This window comes from Stegostoma tigrinum, chromosome 33 (genome assembly GCF_030684315.1).
Source record: "Stegostoma tigrinum isolate sSteTig4 chromosome 33, sSteTig4.hap1, whole genome shotgun sequence".
NCBI lineage: Eukaryota > Metazoa > Chordata > Chondrichthyes > Orectolobiformes > Stegostomatidae > Stegostoma > Stegostoma tigrinum.
This window is the reverse complement of record NC_081386.1, coordinates 6,736,133-6,749,547: the sequence shown is the minus strand read 5'-3', so window position 1 is coordinate 6,749,547 and position 13,415 is coordinate 6,736,133. Positions and strand designations below refer to the sequence as shown.

General features: G+C 40.6%; 1 protein-coding gene across 1 annotated transcript in view; it reads left to right on the top strand.

Annotated features, from left to right (window-relative positions):
• Nucleotides 1-13,415, top strand: part of adamtsl3 (ADAMTS-like 3) — a 582,072-nt gene that overhangs the window by 547,178 nt on the left and 21,479 nt on the right. Inside the window, exons 26-27 of the mRNA XM_048563174.2 lie at nt 2,315-2,527; nt 11,664-11,847. Coding sequence (XP_048419131.1) covers nt 2,315-2,527; nt 11,664-11,847 — 397 coding nt within the window. The remainder of the gene's footprint in view (nt 1-2,314; nt 2,528-11,663; nt 11,848-13,415) is intronic.

Here is a 13,415-nt window from a genome sequence, read left to right as displayed (position 1 = left end):
GGGAGAGTTTATGATGTGTTCCGTATAGGAGAGTTTATGATATATTCTGTATGGGTGAGTTTATGATGTATTCCATATAGGAGCGTTTATGATATATTCCTTATGTATAGGTGAATTTGTTTTTTTACTCTCTGTGTCTGAAATCTGTATATCAGTAACATTTGGCTACAATTAAACTCCTTTCAATGACTAGAAATATTAGATTTGCCATAATACTCTGTGGGAATAACTAATTTGACCTATTAATTAGGTCTAATTTGATCTACTAACTAGAGTCACAGAGACCAAACAGCGTGGAGGCAGACCCATCTGCCCAAACTGATCCATGCCATCCAAAATGTCCATTCACGCTAACCCCATTTCCCTGATCTTGGCCCATATCCTTCTAAACCTTTCCTCTCCATGTATTTGTCCAAATGCCTTTAAATTTTGTTAATGTACCTGCCTCAACCACTTCTGCTGGCAACTCATTCCATTTGTGTTCCACCTTGTGTGTAAAAAAGGTGCCCCTCAGGTTCCCGTTTATTCTTTCCCCTCTTACCTTAAACTGATACACTTTAGTCCTTGATTCCCCAACCCTGGAAATTATCAGTGCATTCACCCCATCCGAGCATTTCATAATCTTATACACTTCTGTAAGATGCCTCCTCGGCCTCCTACATGCTAAAGAAAGAAGTCCTAGCTTATCCAACCTTTCCCTAAAGCTCAGTCTTGGGTCCTGGCAACATCCTTGTAAATTTCTTCTGCATTCTTTTCAGTTTAATAACACCGTTCCTATAGTGAGGTGACCAAAGTGCAGTCTCACCAGTGTCCTGTACAACAGCAACATAACTTCCCAACTTCTGTTATCAGTTCCCTGACTGTTGAAGGCCAGAATGCCAAAAGCCGCCTTCACTGCCCTGTCCACCTGTGACTCCACTTTCAGAGAACAGTGCACCTGAACTCCAAGGTCCCTCTATTCCACTCCTTAAGGTGCTACCATTCACCATAGAACTCCTACCTTGGTTTGACTTTCAAAAATGCAACACCTCACACTTATCTCTGTTAAACTCCGTTTGCCAGTTCTCAAGCCAGCTAATCAAAATCCTGCTGCAATTTCTGATAACCTTTCTCACTTTCCATGATACTGCCTATTTTATTGTCATCTGCAAACTTACTAATTATGCCTTGTACTTTCTCTTCCAAATCATTGATATAAATAACAATCAGCAATGGGCCCAGACCAACTGCTGAGGCACGTTACTAGTCACAGGCTTCCAGTCCAACAAACATCCTTCCACTATTAATCTCTGCTTCCTACCCTCAGGCCAATTGTGTATCCAATTGCCAGCCCTCCCTGGATTCCATGTGATCTAATCTTCCAGAGCTCCCTACCAGATGGAACCTTATCAAAGGCCTGACTGAAATCCATATGGACAATGTCTACTGCCCTGCCCTCGTACACCTTCCTGGTCACTTCATCAAAGAACTCTAACAAATTTGTGAGGCACGATCCCCCTGCCATTGAGCCTTGCTGCCTACTCCTGATCAAATCCTGTCTTTCCAAATGCATGTATATCTTATAGCTCGGAATCTTCTCAAGTAACTTACCTACCACAAATGTTAAGCTTACTAATGAATAGTTCACAGGATTTTCTTTGCAGCCCTTCTTTAATAAGGGCACAACATTCAACACTGTCCAGTCTTCCAGGACCTCACTCATGGTTAACGATGTTATTATACTGGTCTGTTTTTAAAATGCCCACTTCTTTAGGCTTTATAGTTCTCTGGAAATAAATGGCTGGAAAAATTTCACAATTTGTAACACTGGGGCCAATTCTGATACAGATTACTTTTGAACAGCTAAGCATCACTTAATATTGAGGCAGAATGAAAATTAGCTCAACTGTAAGTGTAAAGTTATATCAAAGTAGCATTTGACTGAGTATGTCATTAGGAATCACTCACAAAAATTGAAAACTTCGTATTGATTAAAGTTATTCCTGGCACAGAGCTCGATGCTTTAGGTTATTGGAGACCTGTCATTTTGGCCCTGGGATATCTCTGCAGGAGTTCCTCAGGGTAGTGTCCATTCTTAACTATACATCTTCCTTTATTGCTTGTAATTCACAATCTCATGACCTTAACTTTCATGTTACAGGTATTGCTTCAGTATTTAAATAGTATTAGAGATTTATATGTCATAGTTTGAGGAGTCTTTGTACATTTTTAGGGCACTGTTATAGTCTGCGTCCTGATAAATACCATAACAGTGCAGTTAGATGCAGTAAATATGCTTTTGGTCTAAAACTAGTCCACCATATATGTTTCCTAGGATGTCCAGTGCCTGCTAAACACAAAATGACCATCAACTGGTATTTCAGGAATCAGTCCATTCACACAGTCCCAGGACTCAAGTATAAAATATTGGCTAGGGGACGTGTCCTTGAAGTGAACACGGCCTTTGAGAAGTTGGCAGGGCAGTACAAATGCCTGGCTTCCGATCATACTCAGTTGCTTTCTGCTTCGGTGAATGTGAGCTTCTTAGGTAAGCTAAGAATGTGTTTACTTTTTGTTAAATCATTAATTATTCATCAACTAAAGTAGCATTTGTGTTAGAAAAGTGAAACTTTATGAATTATGACAATGAAGTCTAAGAAGACATTAGAACCTGATGTATCGATTGTTCTAGTGTTTGTTAATGATGTTATGTGTAACATAATATAGTTATGCTGCAATGTTATCTTTCTTACCAATTATCTACCAATCACAATCTGTCTACTTTTTGTAAGCCAGTCTTCGTCTTTTTTTGTACATTTCCTATTCAGTATGAGTCCTACAGATGTTACCCCAAATTTTCAGCTATGTCCAATAGGTTGCCGATCAGTCTACTTCCTAATATCTCAATCCTGCCTGCTGTCTGGCACTCATGCATACACTATTTACTTGGTGGGATTCTCAGGTGGAAGTGGAAACAAGCTGATACGGAGGCAGGCAAATGAAAAGGTCTGCCTCCATTTACTGGGAAATCAGCACAGTTCGGCATACGAATGCCCTGTGCCTTGGTCCTCACTAATTATCCCATCCCCACCCACTTACCATCTCCTTCATGTATTCCCATACTGCAACCGTATTCCCAGTTTCTCTAATACATTCCTTATTCACTCTGTATCCACTACAGGCTGAATGTGTTGATAATAATATTGGAAAGTTTTTGTGATGCATAAACAACCACCCAAAAACATTTTCAAAAGCATAGTTCTCTAAACTTCATCAAACTGTTGTGTAAAATGGTTCATAGTTTTCTTGACAGTTCATTTTACAACCGCTGAGTTGAATCCACTAAGAGTTTAAAGCTCAGCAAAGCATTCACAGTAATATTTCATTGCACGTCTCTGTCAAACAGAGATAAATACATCAAGGGAATTGAAATAAGGGAACGGATGAACATCAGTTGTAATGATTCAAAGATTAAACTACTGATCAAGGAAAAACTAAGATCAGAGGAAAGCCAAGACATAAAAATTTGAATATCAGTACTGTTAAATGTAAAGGAAAATCCATAAAATAAAGTATTCTAATTCATCAGATCAGCTCTGCAGTAGAACATAGGACAGTATACCACAGGAACTGGCCCTTCAGCCCACAATGTTCTGCTGAACATGATGCCCCTCAGGGAATCTCTTTTTCCCATTGCAACTCTCTTGTCTCCTTTATCCATCTTCGGTCCGCCTCCCCCGCTCTCCCTATTTATTTCAGAACCCTCTCCCCATCCCCCTTTTCTGATGAAGGGTCTAGGCCCGAAACATCAGCTTTTGTGCTCCTGAGATGCTGCTGGGCCTGCTGTGTTCATCCAGCTTCACACTTTGTTATCTTGGATTCTCCAGCATCTGCAGTCCACATTTTCTCTGACCAAATTAAACTGAGCCTTTCTGCCTGCCCGTGGTCCACATCTCTCCATTCCTTGTTTATTCACGTGCTTATTGAAAAGTGTCTTAAATGTTCCTATCACATCTGCCTCCACCACTACCCCTAGTAGTGCATTCCAGGTACCTACCACTCTCTGTGTAACACTCTTGTCCCTCACCTCTCCTTTGAACTTTCCCCCCTTACCTTAAGTACATGGCATCAAGTATCAGAAATTTCAATGCTAGTCATTCTATGGTTACTTACAAATACCCTCTGATTGATCACTCCATTTAACTTTATCATACGCTGTTACATTCGAACAGGCGAAGTCACCAACACCCTGTCAACATCTCTTTTATTAAGCTCCTGAATCCAGACTAGGCTTTCCTCATGGCTCTTCTGAGACACTGTAAATCACAGCTTAACTGAAGATGGACCCAATTGTGTGGAAATAGTAAGCTGTCTGTTTGCCCAGTCCCACAATGAAATAGGCATGCCCATGATGGCTGCATGTGGTTTTGTTATCCAAACTCCTATCCTGTTTGTATAAAAACCCATACGTTGGGAATGAATGTAAGAATCCGGATATCAGGTCATGCCTGTTATTTGTCAATCCCGCTCACCTCGATCCCATACCTCTGGAGGCATGACAATCCAGCCTCCGTGTGAGGTATGCTCCTGGCAGGTATGTTCCTGGTGGGAGAGACATCAAATTTTTTTTATTCATTTCGGTGATGTGGTCATCACTGGCTGGCCAGCATTTATTGCTTGTCCCTAGTTACCCATTTGAGACGGTTGTGGTGAGTTGCCTTCTTGAACCATTGCAGCCTACATATGTTGGGTGGTGATCCCACCATTTTCCTGTTATGCCTGCTGAGCTGATTCCATAATGTGTTAGGATAAAGATTTCACTTTAACTGAAAGTATAATCAGACATGGTTGACTTGGGTTTCAAAAAGGGCTGTTGTGTTCACTAGGCTCATTGACTTCACTGAAGAGGTAACAGAGAGTTAAACAACAACAATGAGGTGGCCATACTATTTTTAAATAATTAATGGTAAATTTGGCTTGAAACAAGGCTGAAGTGGGCATGCTGCTTTCTGCAGTACTTGCATTGCACTTTTCATAACTGAAATAACTGCACAGAGGCCGGTGTCCCATCACCATGTCACCCTTTATGTATATGTGGACAGTACTTGGCTCTGACCAGCCAGCTCGGAGCCAGTCCCTAGAATGAGCATACTCTCTTTGTCAGCCAGGGCTCCCTGATTGGCCTAGGTTAACAACCCCAATATAGGATCACATAATCAATGAGATCTACCTGGCCCTCATTCCAATCACTACAGTAACTTTATTAAATGCTATGTTCATAGATCAACATCAAATGTGAAAGGAAAGAACAATGTATTCTGCAGGCACATAAATAAAAGAAAAATCAGGATAAGGAAAGGATTACTAAGGGATACACATAATATAATCACTGCTAATAACAAAGACATGGCAAAACTATTAAATCATTAGTTTACCTCAGTGTTTGCCTGTGTGTCTAACATAATGAGTACAATGTTGGATGAAATGATTAAAGAAAAGAATATGTTAAAGGAAGTTAAGGAAGAGAAAACAGAGGCACTTAAACTGAACATATAATCAGAAATGGCTGTCATGTTCACTAGGCTCATTGACTTCACTGAAGATGTAACAGAGAGTTAAACAACAACAATGAAGTGGCCAAGATAATAAAATGTGAGGCTGGATGAACACAGCAGGCCAAGCAGCATCTCAGGAGCACAAAAGCTGACGTTTCGGGCCTGGACCCTTCATCAGAGAGGGGGATGGGGGGAGGGAACTGGAATAAATAGGGAGAGAGGGGGAGGCGGACCGAAGATGGAGAGTAAAGAAGATAGGTGGAGAGGGTGTAGGTGGGGAGGTAGGGAGGGGATAGGTCAGTCCAGGGAAGACGGACAGGTCAAGGAGGTGGGATGAGGTTAGTAGGTAGCTGGGGGTGCGATAGCTGCATCCCAAAACCAGTCCAACCTGTCTCTGCCTCCCTAACCGGTTCTTCCTCTCACCCATCCCTTCCTCCCACCCCAAGCCCTCTTCCAACAATGAAGTGGCCATACTACTTTTAAATTTCCAAAAGGCCCTTGACAAAGTTGCACATAGTAAACTCAGTATTGATGTCAGAATGTGTAGAGTAGGCAAACAAGTAACAGAATAGAATTTCTGAAGGGGGGTCCCTGTATCTGAAGCATTAACTCTGCTTTCCCTCCACGGTGCTGCCAGACCTACTGAAGTTTTCCAGCATTTTCTGTTTTCATTACAGAATGGTAGGTAAACTGGCTACAGAAAGGAAAATGGTGAGTTAAAGGCGTATCGTCATGCAGCTGTGTGTGGGAAGTGGTGTTCCACAAGAATCTGTGCTGGGACCACTGTGGTTTGCAATTTACATAAACATTGTGGGCTTTGAAATTGGAAGTACTAATTTAAAGCTGTGTAAAGTACATCAAATTGGAGTTCAGTTTATACAGAGGAAGACTGTGATTAAAATACAGGAAGGCATTGATCAAGCTATGAACTGAGTGTGTAATTGGCATATCGATTTCAATATAAACTGAGGCTTTTATTGTGATGTGGCATATTGTGTGAAGAACAAGGAGACCACATCTTCCTTGAAAAATATGGACCGAATTATACAGGAATCCGTGATGAAATCAGAGCATCACTTATACACTTAATGCTAAGGTCCTGGGAAGTGATGCTGAACAAAGAGACCTTGGAGTGTAAGTTCGTAGTTTCTTGAAAGTGGAGTCACAGATAGACAGGATAGAAGGCATTTGGTATGCTTGCTTTTATTAGTCAGTGCATTGCACAGAGGAGTTGGGATGTCATGTTGTGGCTGTACAGGGCATTGGTTAGGCCACTTTTGGAACTCTGCATTCTTTTCTGGTCTCCCTACTTTAGGAAAGATGTTGTTACACTTGAAAGGATGCAAAAAAGATTTACAAGGACAGGGTTGGAGGGTTTGAGCTATACGGAAACACTGAATAGACTGGGGCTATTTTCCCTGGAGCATTGGAGGCTGAGGGGTGACCTTAAAGACATTCATAAAATCATGAGTGGAACAGAGTGGGTGAATAGCCAAGGTCTTTTTCCCAGGGTAGGGGAGTCTAAAATTTAAGGGCATTGGTTTAAGGTAAGAGGGCAATGATTTAAAAGGGGCCTAAGTGGTGCATGTATGGAATGAGCTACCAGAAGAGTGCCGGATGCTGGTCCAATTACCGCATTTAAAAGGCTTTCGCATGGATGCATGGGTTTTAGAGGGATATTGGCCAAATACTGGCAAATGGATTTAGGTTAATTTAGGATATTGTGTCGACATAGGCTAGTTGGACCGAAGCACCTGTTTCTATGTTGTGCATCTCTATGACTCTATGATCCCCAAGAAAATAGTTTGGGTTCATTTTGGAGGAATTTGAGAAGCAGGGAACTTTTGTTAAACTTCTGAGACATCTTGCTTCGATTATACCTGGATGGAGCACTGTGCACAATTCTGTTATTCATTTTATAAAACAGAAGCCTTGAAGGTATATTAGAATGATAGAAGAAATGAAGGGTTATATCCATCAAGAAAACTGAACAGGTGAGGGCTATTTCCTCAGACAATGAAGGATCAAGGCCTCAACGATGATGAAAAGATTTGAGTGGGTTAATGCAGAGAAGACATTCCCACTTGTGAGGAACACCAGATACTGATATCACATAATAATCTCAGATAAACTACTGGCTAATAAATCCAAAAGAAGATTCAAGGGAAATTCACAAGTGCTAAGGATTTGAAACTCACTACCACATTGTAGTAAATAGCATGGATACGTTTAGGAGCAGGCTAGCTCAACATACGAGGAAGAGAAATGATAAGAAGGATATGCTGATAGAGTGAGATGAAGTAGGATCGATGCAGCATGAACTGACATTGTTTTGTTAAGCCAAACAATCTGTTTCTATTAAATAAATACTATGAATTTCTATGTAAATCAGAGCATAGCCCCAAAAGAATGTTTCCGTTTATGTGGAGCCATGTATATTTTCAGGAAATACTTCTTCATTTCAAGCCAATTTATTTACTTTTGGAATATTGCCAATGCTGTTACGAAGATAGTTGTAGGAGTTAATGTTCTGAAGATGGACTCAAAGCATTAATTATTTTCTCTCCAGAGATCGGAAATTGGCTTGCTGAAAGAAGACAGAGGGTGGTAGTTGATGGGAAATGTTCATCCTGGAGACCAGTTACTAGTGGTGTACCGCGAGGGTCGGTGTTGGGTCCACTGCTGTTTGTCATTTTTATCAATGACCTGGATGAGGGCGTAGAAGAATGGGTTAGTAAATTTGCAGATGACGCTAAGGTCGGTGGAGTTGTGGATAGTGACGAAAGATGCTGTAGGTTGCAGAGAGACATCGATAAGCTGCAGAGCTGGGCTGAGAGGTGGCAAATGGAGTTTAATGCAGACAAGTGTGAGGTGATGCACTTTGGTATGAGTAACCAGAAGGCAAAGTACAGGGCTAATGGTAAGATTCTTAGTGTAGATGAGCAGAGAGATCTCGGTGTCCATGTAGACAGATCCTTGAAAGTTGCCACCCAGGTTGACAGGGCTGTTAAGAAGGCATACAGTGTTTTAGCTTTTATTAATAGAGGGATCGAGTTCCGGAACCAAGAGGTTATGGTGAAGCTGTACAAAACTCTGGTGCGGCCGCACTTGGAGTATTGTGTACAGTTCTGGTCACCGCATTATAAGAAGGATGTGAAAGCTTTGGAAAGGGTGCAGAGGAGATTTACTAGGATGTTGCCTGGTATGGAGGGAAGGTCTTATGAGGAAAGGCTGAGGGACTTGAGGCTGTTTTCATTAGAGAGAAGAAGGTTGAGAGGTGACTTAATTGAAACATATAAAATAATCAGAGGGTTAGATAGGGTGGATAGGGAGAGCCTTTTTCCTAGGATGGTGACAGCGAGCATGAGGGGGCCTAGCTTTAAATTGTGGGGTGAAAGATATAGGACAGATATCAGAGGTCGTTTCTTTACTCAGAGAGTAGTAAGGGAATGGAACGCTTTGCCTGCAATGGTAGTATATTCGCCAACTTTAGGTACATTTAAGTCGTCATTGGATAAGCATATGGACGTATATGTAATAGTGTAGGTTAGATGGGCTTGAGATCGGTATGACAGGTTGGCACAACATCGAGGGCTGAAGGGCCTGTACTGTGCTGTAATGTTCTATGTTCCATGCTGCCACTCTCTAGCAATTTCTGTTTCTGTTTGTTTCAGAACTCCAGCATCTGCAGTTCTTTGTTTTTTATTTTTGTTGTGGGGGAGATGTTTTGAGCCAAAGTTGCCAGCAAGCTAAATTAGATGTGAAACAAGTCTGTTAAGTAAGACAGACCCCAATAAAAAGGACCAAAGGGGGAAACAATGGAATTAGGAGAAGGTGATGCTTACTCCTGTTGAAGTCATTATTTTTGGGACTGAACCTTTGCAGCTCTTTTTCTGCTTGTGTTTTTATGACCTGTCGACTACTTCAGTGACATTCAGTTATTCTAGTAACCACATACAATTTTTACAGCTGTAAGTGGCTAAATTTTACCATATTTTTATGATGATTTGGTGCCACAAGGACTTTTAGCAGAAATAAATCAACATCGCACCTAATTGCCACAGTGGAGGCCTTTGAGTATAGAAGTTGGGACGGCATGTTGAGGTTGTGCAGGACATTGGTGAGGCCTCTCCTGGAGTACTGAGTGCAGTTCTGGTATCCCTGCTGTAGGAAGGATATTATTAAAGAAGAGATTTACTAAAATGTTGCTGGGAATGGAAAGTTTGAGTTAGGCTGGATAAACTGGGACATTTTTTCACTGGAGCATAGGAGGTTGAGGAGTGACCTTATCGAGATTTATAAATTCATGAGGGCCACATTTAAGGTGAATAGCAAGATCTTTCTTCCCAGGGTGAGCAGGTTCAAACCTAAGGCCCATATTTTTAAGGTGAGAGGATAAACATTTAAAAAGGACATAAGGGGCGACTTTTTTTTACAGAGAATCATTCATATATGGAATGAACTGCCAGAGGAAGTGGTAAATGCAGATGCAGTTACAACATTTAAAAGACATTTGGATAAGTAAATGATTAAGAAAGGTTTGGAGAGATACGAGCCAAATGCAGGCAAGTGGGGCCAGTTTGGTTGGTGTGGACTAATTGGACTGAAAGACCTGTTTCCATGCTGTAGAGATTCTCTGACTCTGTAAATTGAATATTCTTTCATAAAACATGACCAAGTTACAGTTTATGATATGAGGGTTGCCTCAAGTATTGATATTCTTTGCCATAAATTCCAAGCAATTCAGCCCTGCTTGATCTGATTTGCTTTGTTTGTCATTTCACTTTGTTTGTGATTGAGAAAAGCTGGTCTTGGTAAATTTGCATCAGTGATACATTAAACCCAAAATGGAAAGCTAATATCAGTTAGTATCTGCAGATTGAGGCATTAACAAGGAGAGAGACTTAAATTACATGTGCTCCAGGTGATTCCTACACAGCAGAGAGAGAAATTGCCTTTATGTACAAGCTTTAACGCTGCCATACTTCCTGCTTTTTACATTTACAACGTGATACAAGGACCAACATTCTGTCCTTACTGCCTGAATGGTTTGCATTGTGGCACAAAGGGAAAATTTAGCTGTGAGGATTTCACACCAGTAACAAAGCTCAACTTAATTTCTTTTTGTTGAGCTTAGTAGATTCAACTGGGAACAAATGATTTTTTTTTCCCTTTCGTCCCATGCTGTGCCTAGAAGAGCCATAATGACCAGGTAGCAAAGATGGATAAATACACTTCATGAAGTCTTTTGGATAGAAGTGTGAAAATCACTTGTGATATGTCAGGCTGCACTGACAGTAAAATCCCCTCTCATCACTTACATTTTCTTCGAGATCACACAATCTTGATTTTTTGTCCCTTTTTAGTTAATCAGATTAAGGATGTTTTTGATATTTGAGGGTTGCCAGGCCAGATGTCATGTCTGTCACATGTAGTGTAAACTCCTTTGACTCCACTCTAAAGGTATATGTTTCTCCCCAGTCTCAGGGGAACTCGGTAGCAATGTGAATGGGTTCAAGTTACATCATGGGGAAATGATACTGGGGAATGAAGTTTTCTGTAGCGATTTTGCTGTTATTCGCAGTCCAGTTACACTGCAGGATGGTGAATGTCAGGATCATTTAGTGTCACTAGCTCTTACACCTGCTATCTGAGGAAGATGTACATTTAGACCATTACTCAGGCTAACTTACAGTTGGACAAGCTGATGCTATTTAATAAACCCAACCAAGGAAGGGCACTTCCACCCAACTACCTTACAGGCACAATCCACAGCTTTGCAAAAGTTAAGATACTATTGTGATTAATGTGAACACAACTGAGAACTTCTTCTGAGTCATAAACTATGAAAAATCACTGAAGATAGGTTTTGCTTATGAATTTTTATTAAATTTTACCAAAATAAAGTTTATCTCCAATTGAACCTTTCCTCTGTTTTACATCATAAAACTTATGTTTATGTTTCTACATTATCAACAATATTTTTTTTTGTGTTTTTAACTTTGAACCTTTGAGCTAATGTGTTATGCTTCCAAAAGGCTGAAAGAAAATGTCTAAAAGAATTATAATATATGTCTGTCGCAGCATTCTAATTCTCTTGAGTTATTGTTGGCTTTTTTTCTGAATCAGATTTCATGTGGGTGCCTGGCAACTGGGATGCCTGCACAGCAACCTGTGGCAATACAGGAGTCCAACAAAGGAAACTGCGCTGCCTGAATACAAATGGAATTGAGATGAATGAGTCAGCATGTTATGAGCTTCCCAAACCTCCCTCACTTACTGAACCATGCAACACTCAGGATTGTCCAGCGAGGTAAGACAGAAAGAGTACCACTTTTGTTCCTTTGGTGATAGGCCTTCTGATTAGTTTCGTGCAATTAACTTAGCTAGGCTCATTCTCAGTGAGTGGTAGGGAATACGTTGATGAATACGTTGTGTTAATATGTAACATCAAGATGCTAATATGAGATACACACACGATAGCGCATAGTGGTGGATTTTGTTCTTCTCTAACGAGTAAAACTAACTTATGTGAAGGAGGGAGAACTCCAATTGAAGAATAGGGTTGAGACGGGTTTTGTAAAGAATCCAAATGTCTGATTTTTAGTCATTCGTGGATTTTGTTTGCAAACACTGAGGAAATTGCAAAACATATTGAAATTTTCAAGACTGATAGCTTAAGGGTATCCAGGCAGGTAAATGCAGTGAGTTGCAGGGGTTCAAACCAATTTCTGTCCTCAAGTCTTGCTGTCCTGATCACTGAAGGCTCATAGGAAACTGCACTGTCTTCATTGTGTGATCCTCAAAGAAGTCAAGTAGGTTTGTTTGCATGGATCTTTCCTTCTGCATGAGGTTTTTTGCTTGTTAGTGTTTTATATACTTACTTTGCTGACATAGCTGCCTTTTTCTATATTTTTCTGTTCCTGATGTTTGGCTGATGAGCCTGTACATTTCTCAGGGTGACGTCTTGACCAATCGGCATCAACCTCACTGGTTTACAGTTTAAACAGAGCATGGTAGATTAACTGTCAATCATTATTAACTGTTGAATTCTCTAGGACAATGTATCTACCAATCAGAGTTCATTTGCCACCCAAACAACATTTTCCTTTTGTATGATATTTTGGTGAAAATGTTAGTTTTCCCCTGAAATTGGTGTTCTTGTGAATTGTCCAGAGCATGCTGAAAGGATTTGGCACAATGTGTCTTTTTTTCAGCAATACTCAAGATCTGTTCTTCGTCAGATCAGGTTGACCATCTGCATGAAACCTGTTTGTTTCCATGTTGTGGAATCTTGCCATGTTGTAAATTCCTTCTTGCTGTGGGTTATTGCTCAACAAATTATCATCCTGTTTTCTATTGGAATTCTCAAATATTCCATCTGTTTGGTTTTATTGACTAGTTTGAATCCCTTTTCACTTATCAAAAACCATTGCCACACTGATTTTTAAATCTTCCAGTATTATATTAAGTGGTATAAATAAGCTAAAAATATGGACTAAGTCAGGAACAGAACGTGAAGCCAGCATTATCATCAGCAACAGTGATAACTCATTTCCATAGCACTATTAACACATTGACATATTCCCAGGATTTTTTTGGACTTGAGAAATGACTTGCCAGAATTGGAGAAATGCTGACAATCTCAGACCCTAAGACAATAAGATATAGGAACAGAATTAGCCTATTTGGTCCATTGCGTCTGCTGTGCCATTCGTTCATGGCTGATATGTTTCTCAACCCCATTCACCTGTCTTTTCCAGGAACCCTTGACCCCTTTCCTCACCAAGAACCTAGCCATGTCTGTATTAAATGTATTCAATAACTTGGCCTCCGTAGCCGCCTGCAGAAATGGGTTCCACAGATTACTGCCCTCTTGCT